General features: G+C 47.1%; 1 protein-coding gene across 3 annotated transcripts in view; it reads right to left on the bottom strand.

Annotated features, from left to right (window-relative positions):
- Positions 1-22,199, bottom strand: part of ATE1 (arginyltransferase 1) — a 98,261-nt gene that overhangs the window by 56,487 nt on the left and 19,575 nt on the right. For all 3 annotated transcript variants that reach the window (XM_064144239.1, XM_064144236.1, XM_064144237.1), the window contains exons 8-10: positions 16,970-17,002; positions 7,408-7,589; positions 3,551-3,650 (exon numbers count right to left, since the gene is read on the bottom strand). In XM_064144239.1, coding sequence (XP_064000309.1) covers positions 3,551-3,650; positions 7,408-7,589; positions 16,970-17,002 — 315 coding nt within the window. The remainder of the gene's footprint in view (positions 1-3,550; positions 3,651-7,407; positions 7,590-16,969; positions 17,003-22,199) is intronic.

The following is a 22,199-nucleotide window of genomic DNA, read 5'->3' as shown; positions in this document are numbered from 1 at the left end:
GTGAGTCAAAAGCAGCCTTTATTTTTCAGGACTTTTGTCATCAGGTCCAATCTCTGGGCTGGTTGACATTCTTTAACCATTTAACACCTTGCCTGAAATCCAGAATTCTCCAGCTCTGTTACTAAGCCATAGGAGTTCTGACTCGAGGATCTTCTTCCAGGGGTTGCACTGCACTGCACACTATTTGTGCCCAAACTTGTAATCCTTTGTGGAAATACAACTGTGAAGGTGGAAAGAAAGGCCACACACTGGGGGCAATTCATTCCAGGCTCTCACCACTCTCATGCTCAACAACTTCCTCCTCACCTCCAGTCTGAACCTACCCATCTCCAGCTTTGCTCCATTCCCCCTAGCCCTGGCACTCCCTCACAGCCCAAAAAGTCCCTTTCCAGCTTTTTTGTAGGCCCCCTTCAGATCCTGGAAGCCCACAAGAAGGTCACCTGGGAGCCTCCTCTTCTCCAGACTGAACAGCCTCAACTCTTTCAGTCTGTCCTCACAGCAGAGCTGCTGCAGCCCTCTGATGAACCCAGAGGCCCTTCTCTGGACACTCTCCAGCAGGTCCACATCCTTCTTGGCTCATAGTCTTGATGCTACTGTTTTCAAACAGCAGCACAGGCCCAACAGAAGAGATCAGAGGATCACAAGATGTCAAGGGTTGGAAGGGACCCAAAGAGATCCCCTTTTACACTAAGTTATACAGAAATTGAGTACAGAAACAACTAACACAGAGGTATTAGTGGCTGCTAAGATCAGCTCCCAGTTTTACAGCATTTCATCTCCACATCTAACCTGTTTGCTGCCCACCTGAACACACTGACTCGTGTGTGAGCTTTGGTAAATCCCACACAAACCAAGGGCACATTTTTATTACAGCTTACTACAAGGGGCTGAATCCAAAGTCTCAAAGCAATGATCATTCATCTTTCAGAACTGGAACACTTTTTACTGTTGTAGTCATAGAATCAACCAGGTTGGAAGAGACCTCCAAGATATCCAGTCCAACCTAGCACCCAGCCCTAGCCAGTCAACCAGACCATGGCACTAAGTGCCTCATCCAGGCTTTGCTTCAACACCTCCAGGGACGGTGCCTCCACCACCTTCCTGGGCAGCCCATTCCAGTGCCAGTCACTCTCTCTGCCAAAAACTTCCTCCTGACATCCAGCCTAGACCTCCCTTGGCACAACTTGAGACTGTGTCCCCTTGTTCTATTGCTGGTTGCCTGGCAGAAGAGACCAACCCCACCTGGCTACAGCCTCCCTTCAGGTAGTTGTAGACAGGAATGAGGTCACCCCTGAGCCTCCTCTTCTCTAGGCTAAACAACCCCCAGCTCCCTCAGCCTCTCCTCATAGGGTTTGTGTTCCAGGCCCCTCACCAGCTTTGTTGCCCTTCTCTGGACACTTTCCAGCACCTCAACATCTCTCTTGAATTGAAGGCCCCAGAACTGGACACAGCACTCATATAACTCTTCTCAGCTGCCCTTCTGAACTAAGCACAGCCTTTTCACAAGCCTTCAGCTATGCAGATTGTAGAGCAGACAAGGAAGGCTAAATTGCAGTGTCTTAACATGAACACATCATCCCAAACTTCTACACCTTTCCAAAGAGCAGAGCAGATCACTTCTGGCTCAAGCTGGTGATGCAGAAGCCTTTCTGATGATGTCAGAGGCAGTGTTTGCAATTGACTCATTTACCTCCCTCAAATCCATTACATTTGATTAGCCAGCAGATGCAGATAATAAACCTCAGTTAGAAAGAGAGAGGAAGGACTGACAAACACCTTCTAACAAAAAAGGAGGGATTTACTATTTGCAGAAGGCTGAATTGTCATGGCCACAATAAAGTTGCTATGTTCTTTCCTTCACAACCATCACTCTGATGGTCTACGACTATCTACAAAGACCTCATTACTGTCTACAGCTACCTGAAGGGACATTGTGGAGAAGCTGCTGCTGGGCTCTTCTCACAGGGAACTGGAGACAGAGCAAGGGGGAATGGCCTCAAGCTGAGGCTGGGGAGGTTTAGATTGGACATTAGGAAAAAGTTTTTCCACAGAGAGAGTGGTCAGGGACTGGAATGAGCTGCCCAGGGAGGTGGTGGAGTCACCCACCCTGGATGTGTTAAAGGGTGGTTTGGATGTGGTCCTTGGAGATATAGTTTAAGGCGAATCTTGTTGAACAGTTCTAGGTTGGAGGTACTTGAACATGTCCAGAGAAGGGCACCAAGGCTCGTGAAGGAGGCTGAACACAGCACTATGTGGAACAGCTGAGGGAGCTGGGGGTGTTTGGCCTGGTGAAGAGGAGGCTTAGGGCAGACCCCATTGCTGTCTACAACTACCTGAACAGAGGCTGTAGCCAGGTGGGGGTTGCTCTATTCTCCCAGGCACCCAGGGACAGAAGAAGAGGACACAGCCTCAAGCTGTGCCAGGGCAGGTTTAGGCTGGATGTTAAAAGGAAGTTCTTGACAGAAACAGTGATTGGCATCATCAAACAAAGTTGAAGTCTGCAGGGCTTACAAAGGAGGTTTGGTGACAGATTGGTTATTCTAAATGTTGTTTGGCTTTGCTGATGCTCTCTGCAGCAACCTGCTACCTGGCTTTAAATTGCTGCTAAGGCAGATCCTCACTGGTTTCAGCAGCTGAGCAATTCACAGCATCACAGAATGTCAGAGGCTGGAAGGGACCTCCAAAGCTCATCCAGTCCAAGCCTCCTGCCAGAGCAGGATTACCCAAAGCAGACCACACAGGAAAACACGCAGGTGGGTTTGGAATATCTCCAGAGAAGCAGACTCCACAACTCCCCTGGGCAGCCTGTTCCAGTGCTCTGTCACCCTCACAGGGAAAAAAATCCTCCTCATGTTTACACAAAACTCTCTATTCCTCAGCTTCCACCATTGTCTGTCCTCAGGCATCACCCAGCAGAGCCTGGCTCCAGCCTCCTGGCACTCACCTTTACATCTTTACAACCACTGAAGAGGTCACCTCTCAGTCTCCTCTTCTCCAAGCAGCACATCCCCAGCTCCCTCAAGCTCACCTCATAACAGAGATGTTCCATTCCCTTCATCATCTTTGTGGCTCTGTGCTGGACTCTCTCAATCAGAGAGGCTCTATCAAGTTCCCTAACCAGCAAAAAAAAGGAAGAGGAAAAATCCAAGTGCAGCCAAGGGCAGGGAGGCATCTTACCACTGCCTGGAGTCACTGAGCAACAGCTCCACAAACATGTACACCTCAAAAAGGGAGAGCTCCAGTCTGTTGGAAACTCTGCTGTAAACACCAGAGAGTCAGGTAACCAACTGCCAAGCTGCTGTCTGACAGCCTTGAAAACCTCTCCACATGAACTGCTTTTAAGCCAACTTGTAATAAATACCACATGCAGCTAACTTGAAATTAAAAATGTAATCCTAAGCCAAGTGAAACAGTAACTGACACTCAAATTTAACCATGTAAAGTCTACATTTCAATCCAAAATGACAATTAAAAAGATGACATTACTATGAACACTGTCAAATGCTTTGACTAACAGCACAGTATGGAAAGAAGGAAAAGCACACTTTACCTTGTATCTCATCTTGGGGCATGAATGAATGTAGAAACCCATGTAATAAAAACAGAGCTCAGGAGCTTTTTCATGAAGTTGCCTGGTAAAAGCAATTTCCCTGTGAAAGGAAAGGAGAGACAAATTGCTTTTGAATACAATTCCTACATTCATTTCTACCTCTTCACATTTTACAGTTCCCTGGCTCTTAACTGATTTAAATCACTGAACTTTTATCCAAAACCAAACTCAAAAGTCTTGTTTAAAAAGACTCCCAAAGATAATACAATGACAAATGTAAATACTTAAAAGACAAATGCAAAGCACCAAGTCAGGTTTGAACATAATTTTCATTGTGCATTTTGTCCTCACTTCAAAACACAAACAGAAGTGGCTGAGAGGCTCTAACAGATTTCTTGTTACTATCCATGTCTACTACAGAAACCTGGCCCAGTCTTTGCACACAGACTGCCCATGGAAAACATCAGAGTACCCTTTGAAAAACAAGCTTCAAGGATCAGCCTCATGTCTGTTCTATTAGTTGCACTCAAGCAAGTCTCCATTCCAGAATGTGAACCCATCCATCTTTATGCAGTGAAAGGCATTTTGCACCTAGCCCATGTTTGACTCTATGATTTCCTCATTTATTAAGTAAAGCCCAAGTCATGGCACATGGAAGTAATATGCTGAGAGAGGTTCAGGCAGTGTTTCCACTGCAGAGCTCATTTTTACACCTCATAGCAGAGGCTGGACCATGTCTCCTATCAGGAGAGACTGAGGCTGTTCAGTCTGGAGAGAAGGCTCTGAAGTGACCTTATTGTGACCTTTCAGTATCTTAAGGGGGCCTACAAGGACGCTGGGGAGGGACTTTTTAGGCAGTGATAAGACTGGGGGGAATGGAACAAAGCTAGAAATGGGTAGATTCAGCCTGGAGGTTAAGAAGTTCTTCAGCAGGATGGTGGGGAGAGCCTGCAAGGGGTTGCCCAGGGAGGTGGTGGAAGCCCCATCCTTGGAGATGTTTAAGGCCAGGCTGGCTGAGGCTCTGGCCAGCCTGGTCTAGTGTGAGGTCTGCCCATGGCAGGGGGGTTGCAACTGGATGATCCTTGAGGTTCCTTCCAACCCTGACTGATTCTATGACTGTTTTGTAACTTGGTGGCTCAGCTCTGTAACAGTTGGCTAAAACCTGGATGTTGGTTCTCACTTTCAGTGCTGAAGGATAAGAAGTTACCTCCACATACACATAGGAAGCAGATATAAATACTGGGGTTGTTTTAGCACTTAATACTTTCAGTAATAAGATGTTTAAATGTACTGAAAACCCAACATTTCACAGAACTGTCAGGGCTGGAAGGGACCTCAAGGATCATCTAGTTCCAAACCCCCTGGAATTTTTACCTTGGGTAATACTGACACTCCACAAGCAGCTTCTTCTCCCCTCATTCTTCACTTATGTGCCTACATATTTCAAGTGATCTTCAAATCCCATCCTTTCTACAACTCAGCAGCAAAAACTCCCCAAGTAGCATGAAGTGGAAGTGACAGCACTGCAGTGCAGCTTAACCTCCTTGGAGTAAAATTGGCCACAGCTTTGAAGGTATCAGATTCCCTTGCAACTTCCTAAAGCTTTCCTACTTCAAGTTCAGGGTTGGGTTTTTTTTTTCCCCTCTTTTTGAAAGAAGAAGGTTGGCTCCCTCTAAGACTGTTGGGAACTCATTTTTATTGCCTTGAGTGCTGCACAATTTATAAGCTGCTTTTTTCCCTAGTTGAGCCACACACACACAACGTTGTACCTACTGAGTTTAATATTTATTGTGGAGAAAATCTGAAACCATTCCAAGAATTCCTAAGCATGGATTGTGTCAGTCTGTTAGACAGAGTAATGTCAGCTAAACAGATCATAGAATCAGTCAGGGTTGGAAAGGACCACAAAGATCAGCCAGTTCCAACCCCCCTGCCATGGGCAGGGACACCCTACCCTAGAGCAGGCTGCCCACAGCCTCAGCCAGCCTGGCCTCAAACACCTCCAGCCATGGGGCCTCAACCACCTCCCTGGGCAACCCATTCCAGCCTCTCACGACTCCCATGCTCAACAGCTTCCTCCTCATGTCCAGCTTGAACCTACCCATCTCCAGCTTTGCTCCATTCCCCCTAGTCCTGACAGTCCCTGAATGCCTAAAAAGTCCCTCCCCAGCTTTTTTGTAGGCTCCCTTCAGATACTGAAAGGCAAACACCTCTTCGGAGGGCTTCGTGTTTTAAGCTACGTGCTCACCTTGCATGGAAAAAATAACCAACCTGGTTTCAAGTCTTTAGCATATGTCATAAAATGTCTACAAATCAGGAACAATAATTGAGACCAAAAAAAAAAAAATCATAGAAGCTGCAATGTTTTTTTTCCCCTACATTTTAAAATTCTGCTTCATTTCATAAAATTGTGTCCTCTTTTGAGCCAAAACAAATAAATTCTCTTCAATGATTTGAAGATGATCTGACCCTCCCTTTCCCTACTCTGGTTAACAGAGAGGGTCTGTCACCTGTTCAGTGGCCAACCCAGTCCTAACCCTTGTTTAATCACCAGTGTCAATGAATGCCTCAAAAAAATCATAGAATCAACCAGGTTGGAAGAGACCTCCAAGACCATCTAGCCCAACCTAGCACCCAGCCCTATCCAATCAACCAGACCATGGCACTAAGTGCCTCATCCCAGTAATAGAATCATAGAATCAACCAGGTTGGAGGAGAGCTCCAAGCTCATCCAGCCCAACCTAGCACCCAGCCCTATCCAATCAACCAGACCATGGCACTAAGTGTCTCATCCCAGTAATAGAATCATAGAATCAACCAGGTTGGAAGAGACCTTGAAGATAATCCAGTCCAACCAAGTCTTTTCTTGAAAATGATAATTCAGACTGTTTTAGACATAGACCTTCTTTTCAAGCTGGTTAATTCTGTGATTCTGTTGAGGCACTTAGTGCCATGGGTTAGTTAATTAGAAGGGTTAGGTGGTAAGTTGAACTCGATGATCTTAGAGGTCTTTTCCAACCTGCTTCATTCCGTTCTTCTGTGAGATGCTGCAAGCAAGTTACATTAATCACAGAACCCTTCATGTGAACAGAGCAGCAAGGAAGCTAGGAAGTGAAGATGCAGAAGTATCTGCACTCTTCTTGCTTTTCTTACAATGGCAATGGAATCATAAAGCTGCTTCTGGCAGAGCAGCAGTAAGTGGCAGTTCAGCATACAAATCTCGTTGACAGCAAGCAGCATTACTCACTCTCCCTACCCTTCAGGCTGATAGTTAAATTTAAGGCTTAGAAACTGACAGGGTTACTCTCCCAATCAGCCTTTCTAAAGACAAAGATAATGAGATTAACATAGCTGAGAAATGCACTTAGTGCTAGTACAGCAGGAGACCACTAATTCAGAAGACAACAGGTTTTAGGTGCTCTGTTATTTATGATCTCCATGTGCACAAAACTATAAAAGTGATTCATTTCATTTGGTGACTGGGCTAAGGAAAAGGTCAAGGGAGAAACAATTTCTGTTCAAAAGGGGAAAAAAAAGAGCCTTTTCCTGCTGAAAGCAAGCAATGCTAAATTATTTTCAGGGATAATAAAAAGTATTTTGTTTCTGAGTGGGTTTGTGATCTTTTAAAGCATTTAGCTAGGTAGAAAGCCACATTCCTAGCCAAGGGTGGCAATTAAACATGTATCTGCAATGCCAGTAACTGTAGAGAGTTAAAAAGAGAAAAACCACCCCACAAATACTTTGCTAGAGCTAGTGTTACCAGTAGAAGTTCAGACTGGAAATAAAAGCTTAAGCTTCAAAAACAAATGGTAAGAATTGGTATTAGGGCTAAGCAGGTAACAAAAACATCCTCTTACCGCAACGCAGAGTAGACTCCCAAAGACAAGAAGGAGTAGTCTGGATCATAATACAGATAGACAGAGGACACACAGTAGGGCAGGATATCAATTACACCAACAGCAATTATCTTCCCATCCAGCCAGTACTGCTGGTGGAAAGAGCCATAGCCACATTCTGGTCCATCTGGTGCGTTCTCTGCCTAAGTGAAAACAAAAGCAGGATGTGATCATCTGTCAGGTAGGCTCCTGGCATACAAACTGCTTGAGAAACCACTCTAAACACAAAGAGAAATACTGTCAGAAATTACTCCTGTTACCCATGACTAGCAACCACTGTGAGAAATTCCCCCTGCTTCCCATGACTCGAGAGGAAAACAGAGATTTGAGAAGCAGGGCAAACAATGGTAGCTCATGGGATCGTTGTTGAGCTGTACTGCATTTGTAACCCACACACCCATGCATCACACATCCCAAACAACTCCACACACTGGAGCCTCTCTGTCATCTAGCACTTACAGCAGTAAATTCACCCAGTTATTAATGCAGTTCTTCACAGAGAGAGTGATTTCCCATTGGAATGGGCTGCCCAGGGAGGTGGTGGAGGCACCATCCCTGGAGGTGTTCAGGAAGAGACTGGATGAGGCACTTGGTGCCATGGTCTAGCTGAGTGGCTAGGGCTGGGTGCTAGGTTGGACTGGATGATGTTGGAGGCCTCTTCCAGCCTGGTTGATTCTATGATTCATTACTGCATGCAAACACAGCCTGCAGATACTCTTTAATTTGGCCTTCTTACTCTTTAACAAAAGATGAAGCCCAAAGGTCCAAAAGAAAGATAAAACACAGACATGTCCCTTTCCGGTACTTCCCCAAGCTGGCTGTGACTACCTCCTTCCTCCATCAATGTGTCATAGTAAGAACCTTGCTATTTTTCTCCCCTCAGCTCCAGGCACTCTGAAGCCACAGAAATTCAGTCTCTCAAAGCAGCTATGACAATTCAGAGTATGGCTTAGGCTGGAGGAGACCTTAGAGGAAATCTAAACAAACCTCCCCGTCATGGGCAGGGACACCTCTGAAAAACTGCTTCAGAAGAGCATTTGTAGGAAAGAACTGAACAGTTCATGTGAGGTTTACTCTTTATAAAGGTTATTCTTTATGACCAACACCTTTAACCTAAGAACCCGAAACTGTGTTGCAGCAAGATCTTCTGTCAGCCCACATAATCACTGGGGCTGAAACAGACCTCTGAGATCATCAAGTCCAGCCTGTGACCTAACACCACCACATGGACCAGACCATAGCACTAAGTGCCACATCCAAGAGTGCCTTAAACATCTCCAGGGACGTCGACTCCACCACCTCCCTGGGCAGTCCATCCCAGTCTCTTTCCATCAGGAAGTGCTTCCTAACATCCAATCTAACCCTCCCCTGGCACAGCTTCAGAACATGCCCTCTTGTCCTGGCACACATTGCCTGGGAGCAGGGCCTGACTCCCACTTTACTACACCTTTCCTTCAGGTATCTGTAGAGTGTGATAAGGCCCCTCCTGAGTCTCCTCTTCTCCAGGCTGAACACTCTCAGCTCCCTCAGGCTCTCTTCAGCAGCCTTCCCCTCCAGTCCCTCCCCAGTTTCATTGATCTCCTTTGGTCCCACTCCAGCCCCTTAGTATCTCTCTTGCAGTGAAGGCTCAGAGCTGCACACAGTGCTGCAGGTGAGGTCTTCCCAGTGCCAGTGCAGGGCAGAATAACATCCCCAGTCCTGCTGGCCACACTGCTCCCGAGACAGGCCAATATGCCTTTGGCTTTCCACGCCACCTGGGTCCACAGCTGGCTCATGTCCAGCTGGTACACATCAAAGCATTGTTGTGAGCTGTGGTTTTGGATGTGTAGCCAAGTCTGTCTGCAGACAGGGTGCAGCACCTTGAGCCAGAAAGCAATGCTGCAAGTGAAGAAGAAACTGATCTCCTGGTTTAAACTGCATCACACAGCCACTTTTGGCACCCACGCTCTCTCCCGTGTCAACTTGACTTTAATCTTGAATTCCACTAGCTCAACTTAATTATCCATCTAGTCATGACTTTCACTGCACTGCCAGAGCTTCAGAAAGCTGCTTCTCACTCAATAAATCTGACAGTGCTGCCTGCTCTGCCCAACTGCTTTGCATTACAAGGACAGGAGGTGGGTTTAATCAAGAGTTCTGATACAGTAGCGTTGACTGAAGAGATGATGGGCAGGAGAAGCCACTCTAATTGGTACCACATGTGGCAAAAGAAATCAGTCATGTGAAGAAAAATTATTTCAACCTACTTACCTAATCAAGAAGCTCCAAAAATCAAGGCCATAGAATAAAACATTGGCATTTTTACATAGTTATGGAGCATAATACTGGCTATGGAGCTACAGATAGTGGGAAAGAGAAACAGTCAATCCTGTGAGAGCTCTGCAGTACACGAGGATGCTCAGTTTGGATACTAATAGTTAAACTGGGTTTGTTCTCAGTCAGGTAAAGCTTACTCACCTAACAATTAGGGTTTCATACAATATCCTCAGCTTTTCATAGAATCAGCCAGGTTGGAAGAGATTTCCAAGATCATCCAGGCCAATCTATCACCCAGCCCTAGCCAAGCAACTAGACTATGGCATTAAGTGCCTCAGCCAGGCTTTTCTTGAACACCTCCAGGGACAGCAACTCCACCATCTCCCTGGGCAGCCCATTCCAATGCCAATCACTCTCTCTGCCAACAACTTCCTCCTAACATCCAGCCTATACCTCCCCTGGCACAATTGAGACTGTGTCCCCTTGTTCTGTTGCTGGTTGCCTGGCAGAAGAGACCAACCCCCACCTGGCTACAGCCTCCCTTCAGGTAGAGCCAGATGAAATCCCATGGTCAGTAGTGAAACTTTCAAGCTGAGACCCAGTCAAGTAAGAGATTTTTATCTAACTTTATGTCAGCACACATTAAGTTGTCCTCTCAGCTACAAGGGTGCAGCCACTGACAGAAGAAAAATGAACCATCTGCAAGCCAAGGGGGTTGGATTGGTAATAGAACACAGACTGGCTTAACCAAGCTGCAGTTAAACCCTATTTGCCTTCTTGTCAAATCTTCATCATACAGGTCTTAATGAATGTTAAGAAAGACAGTCTGAACCAACATGGGAAAGATTTTCCCTCAAAGCAGAGTCATCTGAAGTTAAATGAATGCTGTGTCAGTGTGTGACCCACCAGACCTCTGTAAAATGAAGTACCAGCATCAGTTAAGAGCATCCACTGAAGTCTAAACTGCAGTTCTTTCACTAAGGCAATGACAAGGAAATGTCCTGACACAAGAGGTTGTGCTCTGTACCAAACCCACCCAGCACAGCACTGACGACAGGCAAACTGCTCAGGCATCTCTCTGCCATTAAGAAAAACACAATTCAGATTATAGACTCATAGAATCAGTCAGGGTTGGAAGGGACCACAAGGATCATCTAGTTCCAATCCCCCTATCATGCCCAGGGACATCCTACCCTAGAGCAGGCTGCCCACAGCCTCAGCCAGCCTGGCCTTAAACACCTCCAGCCATGGGGCCTCAACCACCTCCCTGAGCAACCCATTCCAGCCTCTCACCACTCTCCTGCTCAACAACTTCCTCCTCACCTCCAGCCTGAACCTACCCATCTCCAGCTTTGCTCCATTCCCCCTAGGCCTATCACTCCCTAATACCCTAAAAAGTCCCTCCCCAGATTTTTTGTAGCCCACTTCAGATACTGAAAGGCCACAAGAAGGTCACCTGGGAGCATTCTCCTCTCCAGACTGCACAGCCCCAACTCTTTCAGTCTGTCCTCACAGCAGAGCTGCTGCAGCCCTATGAGCTTCCTCATGGCCCTTCTCTGGACACACTCCAGCACAACCACATCCCTCTTGTAATAGGGGCTCCAAAACTGGGCACAGTACTCCAGGTGGGGTCTCAGCAGAGTGGAGTAGAGGAGGAGAAAGTAACATTTTCCTCCTCCTGCAAAACTTTTCATGCTGTGTAATTCTTTGTGATGCTTCTAAGCATGATGCTTTCTTCACTCCCTCAATGGATACTTGGCAGATCAAGGAAGGTTCTCCTCCTCCTCTATTTGGCCCTGGTGAGGCTCCACCTGGAATACTGCATCTAGTTCTGGGCACCCCAGTTCAAGAGGGACAGGGAACTACTGGAGAGAGTCCAAGGGAGGGCTACAAGGACGCTGAAGGGACTGGAGCACTGCCTGATGAGAGAGAGCAGAGGCTGAGAGCCCTGGGGCTGGTTAGTCTGGAGAGGAGAAGGCTGAGAGGGGATCTGAGCAATATCTATCAATAGATGAGGGCTGGAGGTCATGAAGGGAGGGACAGGGACAGCCTCTGCTCACTTGTGCCCTGGGATAGGACAAGGAGCAATGGATAGAAACTACAGCACAGGAAGTTCCATCTCAACATGAGGGAGAACTTCTTGACTGTAAGGGTCCCAGAGCACTGGCACAGGCTGCCCAGAGAGGCTGTGGAGTCTCCTTCTCTGGAGACTTTCCAGCCCTGTCTGGATGTGCTCCTGTGCAATCCACACTAGATTCTATGGCCCTGCTCTGGCAGGGAGGTTGGACTGGATCTCCAGAGGTCCCTTCCAAAGCATTCTGTGATCCTGTGACACTTGATTTCTCATTCTGCATGCAGGCAACTTGATGGTAAAATGGTCTGGAACACAAAAGGTTTTCCTGAAGTAGACTGCAGGACTTCACACTCCTGACCTGCTCACCTGGCACTACAGCTGTCAAAGGTGATGTGATGGTGACATCAGGTGAGCAAGCCCCACCACAAAGCACTTATCTTGCCTGTCTGGATATACCTTTGCCTTAGAATCAATCCAGATGGATCCACTTGTTTCATAGAATCAGGCAGGGTTGGAAAGAACCACAAGGATCATCCAGTTCCAATCCCCCTGCCATGGGCAAGGACACCTCACACTAGATCAGACTCTCTAAAGCCTCATCCAGCCTGGCCTTAAACACCACAGAATGCTTTAGGTTGGAAGGGACCTCAAAGCTCATCCAGTTCCAAGCCCTGTCATAGACAGAGGCACCTCTGACTAGAACAGGTTGCTCAAGGTCTCATCTAACCTAGCTTTGAACACCTCCAGGGAGGGAGCATCCACAGCCCCTCTGGGAAAACTGTTCCAGTGTTTCACTACCCTCACTGAAAAGAACTTCTTCCTAACATCCACTTTCAATCTCCCCCCTGCCACTTTAAGCCCATTACCCCTTGTCCTGTCATTACAGGACCTTGTCAGTAGTCCCTCTCCAGCCTTCCTGTAGCCCCCTTCAGATACTGGAAGGCTACTACAAGGTCTCCTTGAAGCCTTCTCTTCTCCAGGCTGAAGAGCCCCAACTCTTGTAGCCTGTTCTCATAGGAGAGGTGCTCCAGCCCTCTGAGCATTTTCTCAGCCCTCCTCTGGACTCATTCCAACAGTTCAATGTCCTTCTTGTGTTAGAGGCTCCAGAACTGTACACCTCCAGGGATTTGGCTTCAAATGAACTATTTACATTAATGAATTATTATATTCTGATTACAGGGAAACATTTTTCTCTGGGATGCTCAGACTACAACACAACATATCCCATCAAATGATCAATTCTGTCCTCACATTCTGCAGGCTAATCAGTCCATGAAGACATCTGATTGCTTGTATTTTATAAAGCATTATTAAGAGTTAAATATCTAATAGCAAAAGTTATGACACATTGCCCCCACTAACACATCCTGGTGTAATAAACTGCACAGACCTGAACTTTGATGATGGTGAGAGCACTCAGTTTGCTTCAGAGCACATTCTCTTCACTTATAAGAGTTGTTTGACTGTGGTTATGATAATGGGAGTTAGACTTTCTAAGCCACATGCCAGACCAGTGTGCTGCTGGAGGAGGCACTGCACTCCCACTCACCAAAACTGGGTCCTGACCATGACTAACTGCCTGATTCTTTTTCTCTGGATGGTTTCATGGTGTTTCTTATTTGAAACGTTTCCATTTTGCCCTCTGCTGTGGATGGAGGGAGGAAAAAGGTATGAAGTCCCTCTTGTGTAAAGAAGGAAAAAAATAAACAAACCAGCCAGGAAACCCTTGAATTCTACACTCCAGTGGCAATTAGTTGCCAAATCACTGAGGTGACTCATCCCAGCAGGTCCCTTCCCAAAGGCACACACACACAACCTACCAGATGGCAGATCTCTATCTCTTGGTTAGTAACACATTTCCCTTTCAGTACCATGTCCTCCTTTCACTTGGGATTAGTGGAGATGCTGTGAAAGCAGCCTCCAAATCCCAGCTCTGGCAGCAGAGAGGCTGCACTGCCTCTTTTCAGCTTCAAAAAGCCACCAATGGATCCTGGCAGGAAAAAAAAGGTCAACAGCATCCTGGGCTGCAGCAGGCAGAGCACTGCCAGCAGGGAGGGGGAACTGAGCTTGTCTCTCTGCTCTGCACTGGTGAGCCTGCATCTTCAGTGCTGGGCTCTCAGCACAGGAAACACACAGACTTACTGAGGTAACCATCTTAAAGCTCACAGAATGCTTTGGGTTGGAAGGGACCTTAGAGATCAGCTACTTCCACCCTTCCTGTCATGGGCAGAGACACCTTCCACTAAACATGGTTTCTCAAAGCTTCATTCAACCTGGCCTTGAACATTTTTGGGCTTGGAGGCTCCACAACTTCTCTGGGCAACCTCTTCCAATGCCTCATGACCCTCACAAAGAACTCAGTCAGAATCACAGAATGTCAGGGGCTGAAAAGGACCTTCAAAGCTCATCCAGTCCAACCCCCCTGCCAGAGCAGCATCACTCAGAGCAGATCACACAGGAATACATCCAGGTGGGTATGGAATATCTCCAGAGAAGCAGACTCCACAACCCCCCTGGGCAGCCTGTCCCAGTGCTCTGTCACCCTCACAGGGTAAAAATCTCCAAAGCTCATCCAGTCCAACCCCCCCTGCACTCAGCAGGGACAATCTCAACTAGATCAGGTTGCCCACAGTCCTGTCAAGCCTCACCTTGGTTATCTAGAGATCTTTTCCAACATGGTTGATTTCTCCCAGGCAACCAGCAAGAGAACAAGGGGACACAGTCTCCTGTTGTGCTAGGGGAGGTCTAGTCTGGATGTTAGGAGGAAGTTCTTGTCAGAGAGAGTGATTGGCATTGGAATGGGCTGCCCAGGGAGGTGGTGGAGTCACTGTCCTTGGAGGTGTTGAAGACAAGCCTGGATGAGGCACTTAGTGCCATGGTCTGGTTGACTGGATAGGGCTGGGTGCTAGGTTGGACTGGATGAGCTTGGAGGTCTCTTCCAACCTGGTTGATTCTATGATTCTATACTGTTCCTTCCCTGCAGTTTATGAACTCTCTCTGGGTTTACTGCCCAGTCTATGACTCCTGGCTGCCCTACATTGCAACACCATCAATAGACTTCCCTAAAGAGATCTCTTCTAACCTGGTTGATTCTATGATTCTGTGATCTCCAGGGATGGGGCCTTGGCCACCTCCCCACACAACTCATTCTGGTGTTTCAGCACCCTCATGGTAAAGGTTTCAACACAGCTCCTCAAATGGAAGGATGAATCAAACAAAACCCAGACAATTCTCTCTACATTGTCTTGCTTACAGCTCAGAAAATTACCCTGTTTTCTGCTACTCCACATTACCACTTTTTTTTCCCCCCAGCTATTCAGTTTCTGTGCCAGAGCTCATTGCCAAACCAGAAACTGAAGAGACTCTTAAAAGGAAGAAACAACAACAACCAAACAGCAGACAAAGAAGAGTTTGAGTGCTGCTACTACCTGCAGCTGAGTGCAATATCAAAAATCCACAAAACTACAAATTGGATCATGTCAGGGTTTAAACTTCAGGTTGAATTCTCTTTTTTGTCCCCATGAACAAACAGCCTGCACGCTGCTAGGTTTGCTCGTGGCAACTGCTGCAGAATAAAGAATTTCAAGCATCCCCTGGCCTCTGATACACAACCCCCTTTTATTTAACTTCATCTAATTGAAGACAGCTGCAGTGGTGCCACACAAAATTTAATTCAAGCTTGGAAACGTCAATAAAAAGCGTCTGTAAGAAACAATACCGGTACAAAGCTGCAGGGAAGTGAGCATCAACATCTACCTAGCCATGCAAAATTAAGACTATAATGGCAGTCTGCTGCCCGAGTTGACGAGGTGATAAAAGCCCTTTTCCTATAAAGCCTAATGAGCTCTATTACTCTTCAGCTTTTAGGAATGCAAAGGCCAGTGGGCTCAGCAGAGAAAAACCAACAAACTCTCCACACATGGATTCATTCAAACGGCAACTTATCAGATTGCCGGGGTAATTACTAGAACCTGACAATTTCATTACAGTCAGGCGGTTCTTAACTCTTTAAGACTAACAAGACAGGCAGCACAAGAAACCCACAGCACTTTGCATGCCTAAAGCGAAGCAGCAGCAGCTCTACCCAGCTTTGCACTCAGACTGCTGTCAAATGTAAGCTCAGGCATGTGCTGTTTGTTTCACAGAAGCAAATCAAGAAGGGAAGACACAGCACTTTCTGCTGCAGCGATGTGAAGTTCAGTACCAGCTCATTATAGAGTCATAGAATGGTTTGGGTTGGAAGAGACATCAAAGATCATCCAGTTCCAATCCCCTGCTATAGACAGGGACACCTCCCACTAGAACTGGTCACTCAAGGCCTCATCCAACCTGGGCCTGAACACCTCCAGGGAGGTTGTGGAGCACAGAAAGTGATTCAATCACATTCTGTGCTTCTGTGCTCCACAACCACCCTGGGCAGCCTGTACCAGTGTCTCACCATCTTCACTGTCAAGAACTTCTTCCTAATATCCAGATGAAAGCTCCCCTCTGCCACTTTAAACCCATTGCTCCTCATCCTGTCATTACAAGACCTTGTCAATAGTCTCTCCCCAGCCTTTCTCTAGACCCCCTTCAGATACTGGAAGGCCACTCCAAGATCTCCTTGAAACCCTCTCTTCTCCAGGCTGAAGAACCCCAACTCTCTCATTCTGTCCTCACAGCAGAGCTGCTGCAGCTCTCTCAGTATCTTCATGGCCTCCTCTGGACTGGCTCCAGCAGTTCCATGTCCTTCTCTTGTTGGGAGGTCCAGAACGGTACTTCAGGTGGGGTCTGAGGAGAGCAGAGCCAAGGGGCAGAATCCCCTCCCTTGCCCTGCTGCCCACACTGCTCTTGCTGCAGCCCAGCACAGGGTTGTGTCTGGGCTGCCCTCACACTGCAGGCTCTTGTTGAGCTTTTCATCACCCCAGACCCCCAGGTCCTTTTCCTCAGGGCTGCTCTCAGCCATTCCCCACCCAGCCTGGAGCTGTGCTTGGGATTGCACCCACCCAGGTGCAGGACCTTACACTTGGCCTTGTTAAATCATCCAGCACAGGAACCCTCAGGCTCCTTGGGGCGCACAGCACTACCTTCCTTACTGCTCAGTGATGACACAAACACAATAAAATCCAACTGTGCCATAATGGTTTGCTGCCCACAGAGTGGCAAGGAAAGAAGAGATCCATTTCCACACCTGCAGCTAGCAGGAACACTTACCTCCAGAGGAGAGTCACAGAGGAACCGTGTGAACTGCAAGCAGGCCATCGCAACGGGGACGTGTGCCACAGGAGCCAGGGCCAGCATGCAAAGCAGAGAGAAAACAGGGTTAGCACTACTGCAGGGTGCAGCAACACTCAAAGACACTCTCTCAAAACCCCAGTTTGGAAAACTGCATTGGACTGGAATAGTTAAAGTCTCTCTAAGCAAACTCCCACGTTCTGAGAAGCATAAGCAGATCTAATCAGCTACACCACCCAAATAGTTTCCTTTCTAGGAGGAAGGTTTCTTCCAAATGTGATGTGAAATATCCCTGTGTAATAACCACACATGACCCTTCCCTGTGACTGCCTGCAACAGGGAGTCTTTTCCCACCCTTCTGTGCCACCTGCCCCCCACACTGAAGCAAAGATATGGCCCAGCATCTCCCTTAATAGAAACTGATTTAAATCTGTTTACACTCAAAACCATAAGCAAGTCTGCTTTAAGTCTAAAGAAAGAGGAAACAAACATGCTTGAAAAATCAACTTCCTGAAAGTGCAAGCATTTTCAGAGCTGGATGCTTCACTCAGCTAACAGTGATGTGATGCAGACAACCACAGAACTACTGAATGCTTTGGGATGGAAGGGACCTTAAAGAGCATCCAGTTACAACCCTGCTACCATGGGCCAGGACACCTTCACAGGATCACAGAATTAAGCAGGTTGGAAAAGACCTCCAGGATCACCAAGTTCAACCTATCACCCAACCCTTCTAATTAACTAAACCATGCCACTAAGTGCCTCATCCAGCTTCCTTTTAAATACCTCCATGTTGCTCAAAGCCTCATTCAACCTGGCATTGAACACTTCCAGGGTTGAAACCTCCACCCTGGAGAACAGAAAAACTTCTTCCTAATGTCCACTAATTAACCAAAAAGGCAAAGGTTTAATTATCATCTGGAGTTTACTCAAGGTTCTAAGGGCAACAAAAGGACACATTTATTTCCCATCATCAATTTGTTTGATACTAACAGTTCCTTAGTGTGCTTAGGGATATGGTTTAAGGGGAATCTTGTAGAGTTAGAGGTTGGACTTGGTGATCCCAAGGGGCTTTGCCAGCCTGGATGTTTCTGTGATTTCTGTGGAATAGTCACAACCTGTGACACACATCCATTTGGGTTTATTCTTCTCTCCTCACCTTGGCAGGTCCCTTCCTACAGTAGAATTTAAGAGGGACAGAGATCTGCTGGAGAGGGTCCAGAGGAGGGCCACAAGGATGATTAGGGGATTGGAGGGCATGGCTGATGAGGAGAGGCTGAGGGACCTGGGGCTGCTTAGTCTGGAGAAGAAAAGACTGAGAGGGGATTTAATAAATATTCATAACTATCTGAGGGCTGCCAGGAGTGGGGGGACAGGCTCTGCTCACTGCTCCCTGGGATAGGACAAGGAGCAATGGATGGAAGCTGCAGCACAGGAGATTCCACCTCAGCACAAGAGGGATCTTCTTTACTGTAAGGGCCACAGAGCACTGGCACAGGCTGCCCAGAGAGGTTGTGGAGTCTCTTTCTCTGGAGCCTTTCAAGGTCTGTCTGGATGTGTTCCTCTGTGATCTGTGTTAGATAGGATTGTCCTGCTCTGGCAGAGGGATGACCTGGATGAACTCTTTGGGTCCCTTCCAACCCCTAACATCCTGTGAGCCTGTGATCTCAAACTGCAATAAGTGTAGAAACATTCACTGTTCTGGATTCTAAGGTCCCTGTGAATGTGCACTTGTGGCCAGGAGGGGCAATGCCATTCTGGGGTGGATTAGAAAGGCTGTGGTTAATAGGTCAAAAGAGGTTCTCCTGTCCTTCTACTCTGCCCTGCTGAGGCCACATCTGGAGTACTGTGTCCCGTTCTGCCCCTCCCCACTTCAAGAGGGACATAGAACTGCTTGAGAGAGTCCAGAGCAGAGCCACAAAGATGAAGCTGTGGAGCCCACATTAAAGACATGACAAAGTTCTGGTATGCAAACTAATTTTGAACAAAGGAATATTTTAGGGTTAAACAATTGGTTTCACTCCCTCTCAGTGTAGCTGGGTGATTTAATAAGTCAGTAGTTTCCAAACTGCAAAGGAAGAGCGGACAGAAACTTGTAAGAAGTTTGATGGAAAGGATATAGATGGACACCTACAGAAAGCTGGCTGCTGCCAAGAATTCTAGGGATTCCTGAGATTAAAGAAGGCTCTTCTATTTAAAGGGGGGAATGAAAAACAAAAAGTAACTTTTAAAAAGGGTTGATTCTTTGTCAGTTAGCCCACTTTTTCCCAGTGAAGAGGAGGAGAGGAAGAAAGGCAACAATGAAAAGCGTCTGTATTGTAAACTGCTGGCTTAGGACCATCTGGATGTGTTCCTGTGTGACCTGAGCTGGATTGTATGGTCCTGCTCTGGCAGAGGGTTGGACTCGATGATCTCTTTGGGTCCCTTCCAACTCCTGACATCCTGTGAGCCTGTGATCTGGGAGACCTTACTGCAGCCTTCCAGGATTTAAAAGGGACCTGTAAGCTGGGGACATCTTTTGCAGCAGGCTCTGCTGTAACAGGACAAGGGGTCACGGTTTTAAAGTAAGAGAGGACAGATTTAGACTACATAGAAGCAGCATATTTGATGCAGGTGGTGGAACACTGACCCAGGATGCCCAGAGAGATGGTAGCCCTGCAGACATTCCAGGTCAGGCTGGACAAGGCTCCAAGAGAACTGATCAGGTTGAGAATGTCCCTGATCACTGCTCAGAGATCAGGAGATGACCATTCAGGGTCCCATTCAATACAAAGCACTCTGTGATTCTATGAGAATACCTTTCCCAAAGTCATAAAATCATAGAATGGCAGGGGCTGGAAGGGACCTCCAAAACTCATCCAGTCCAACCCCCCTGCCAGAGCAGGATCACCTAGAGCAGATCACACAGGAACACATTCAGGCAGGGTTTGAATATCTCCAGAGAGGGAGACTCCACAACCCCTCTGGGCAGCCTGTTCCAGAGCTCTGTCACCCTCATAGGGAAAAAAATCCTTCCTCAGGTTCACATGGAACCTCCTATGCCTCAACTTGTCCCTCCCTTGTCCTGTCCTGTCCCTGGGTATCACCCATCAGAGCCTGGCTCCATCCTCCTGGCACTTATCCTGCACATATTTATAAACATTACTAAGGTCACCCCTGAGACTCCTCCTCCCCAAGTAGCACAGCTCCAGCTCCCTCAGGCTCTCCTCACGAGGAAGATGTTCAACTTCCATGCTTTCCTAACTGAATTACATTACCATTAATCTTTGAGAAACTATGAAATGCAGAACCTTTTGACTTCAGTGCAAACTGATTACAGTTGCCAGCAAGAAGCAACAGAACAATGGGAAACAAATTCAAACATCTGTAACAAAACTAAGAGAGGGACCCAGCTCAGGCAATTACAATCAAAACAGTGGAGTGAAGAGGCAGCAAATGAAAAGCAAGGCTCAGCTCAAAGCTACTTGCTCAAGTAAGAGCACATGCACTGCTTTAAAGAAAAGCTGTAACAAAGCCAAGCTGGACACCTGCTTCCTCTTACCCAGGGGAAAGATGTTCAGATGCTTCGGATGCTAAGGCCGAATGGATTTCACCTGCTAGCTCAGAAACAGTTCCTGATGTCACACAGCGACATCGCAGTCATCCCAGGAAAAGACCAGCTTCCAGCTGTCATCACCAGCACCTGTAAAGTTCTCTGAGCCCTTCAGGGCAAAGGCACCACAGACAGGCCCTCATTTATCATTTCCCTTTTGGCAGCATCAGAGTTTGCACACGTTAGCAGTTCACTGTCAAGACAAAACGAGCATTGACCTTTCTCCTCTGAGCGAAGGAGAGAGGAGGCACAGGAATGGCATTTGGGTCCTCCTGATGTTTTACATCTAAATTCTGAATAGGATGAAAACCACACAGAGAGAATCATAGAATCAGTCAGGGTTGGAAGGGACCACAAGGATCATCTAGTTCCAAACCCCCTGCCATGGGCAGGAACACCCTGCCATAGATCAGGCTGGCCAGAGCCTCATCCAGCCTGGCCTTAAACACCTCCAGGGATGAGACTTCCACCACCTCCCTGGGCAACCCATTCCAGCCTCTCACCACTCTCATGTTGAACAACTTCCTCCTCATATCCAGAGCATTTCAAGAGCATTATAGGATCATAGAATCAACCAGGCTGGAAGAGACCTCCAAGATTATCCAGTCCAACCTATCAGCCAGCCCCATCTAATCAACTAGACCACGGCATTGAGTGCCTCATCCAGTCTTTGCTTCAACACCTCCAGGGACAGCAACTCCACCACCTCCCTGGGCAGCCCATTCCAATGGCAAATAAAAATGTATACAAATGTGTGGCTGCTGAGGCAAGCTACAAAAGGTTAAAAATAATCACCAAGGCTTTTATTTTCTAGTGAGAGAGAGCTTAAAAAAAGGAAATCAAGTCAGAGAGATCTGAACGTTTGCAACCCGCTGCTGCCACCAGCTTGCAAACGGATCAGAACTCTGCACCCTGGCATTTCCCAACCTCACTCAGCCTTCTCTGTTAGCTCAAGGAGATTTCTGGGAGGCATTAAACCTACTACACCTATATTTCAGTCGTTCCTTGCACCTTTTCCCAACAGTGTCTCTTTTGTGCCTTGCAAAATTCTTTTCTTCCAAGACAAATATTTAGTTAAGCACAAAGCGAGGAGAGCGCCTGGCTGGCTGTGCAGAGGGGAACAGGCACACAGGCTGCTCTGCTGCGAGTTTGTCACTATAAAACACTCAAGAAAAGCTAAATAAAACATTTGCTTTAGAAAGCCTCAACAGTCTTGTTCTTTCTGGACACTACTGCAGAACTTCCCTGATCTTTTATGGAGACGTTTTCTGCCACAGAGCTTCCTTCTGTTAGCCTTCAGCTACGGTTCTTGAAGACAAAGACTGCTGTAAAAGGATGTAAAGCTTAAAACTGGTGTTAATGGATGAGGGGTGTGGTATCTGTGCTTTCAACTACCTGGATCGACCATTAAGTTCACTGAAGAGGTAGAAAGTTAAAAAAAACTATGCTTCATTTCAAATTTTAACCTGACTCAGTGTCCCAGGGTACCTCAAATTCCTTTCTCCTCCCTCCCCACAGGTTTGAATGGGAGCAGAATGCTGGAAAACTGTTTTCCCTCTCCCAACCCTGTGGGCTTGAAGGGGGATGTGATGGTTTGGGTGTTACCCACCCTTTCCA

Source organism: Pogoniulus pusillus, chromosome 6 (assembly GCF_015220805.1).
Source record: "Pogoniulus pusillus isolate bPogPus1 chromosome 6, bPogPus1.pri, whole genome shotgun sequence".
Taxonomy (NCBI): Eukaryota; Metazoa; Chordata; class Aves; order Piciformes; family Lybiidae; genus Pogoniulus; species Pogoniulus pusillus.
This window is presented reverse-complemented; position numbering and strand designations above follow the sequence as displayed.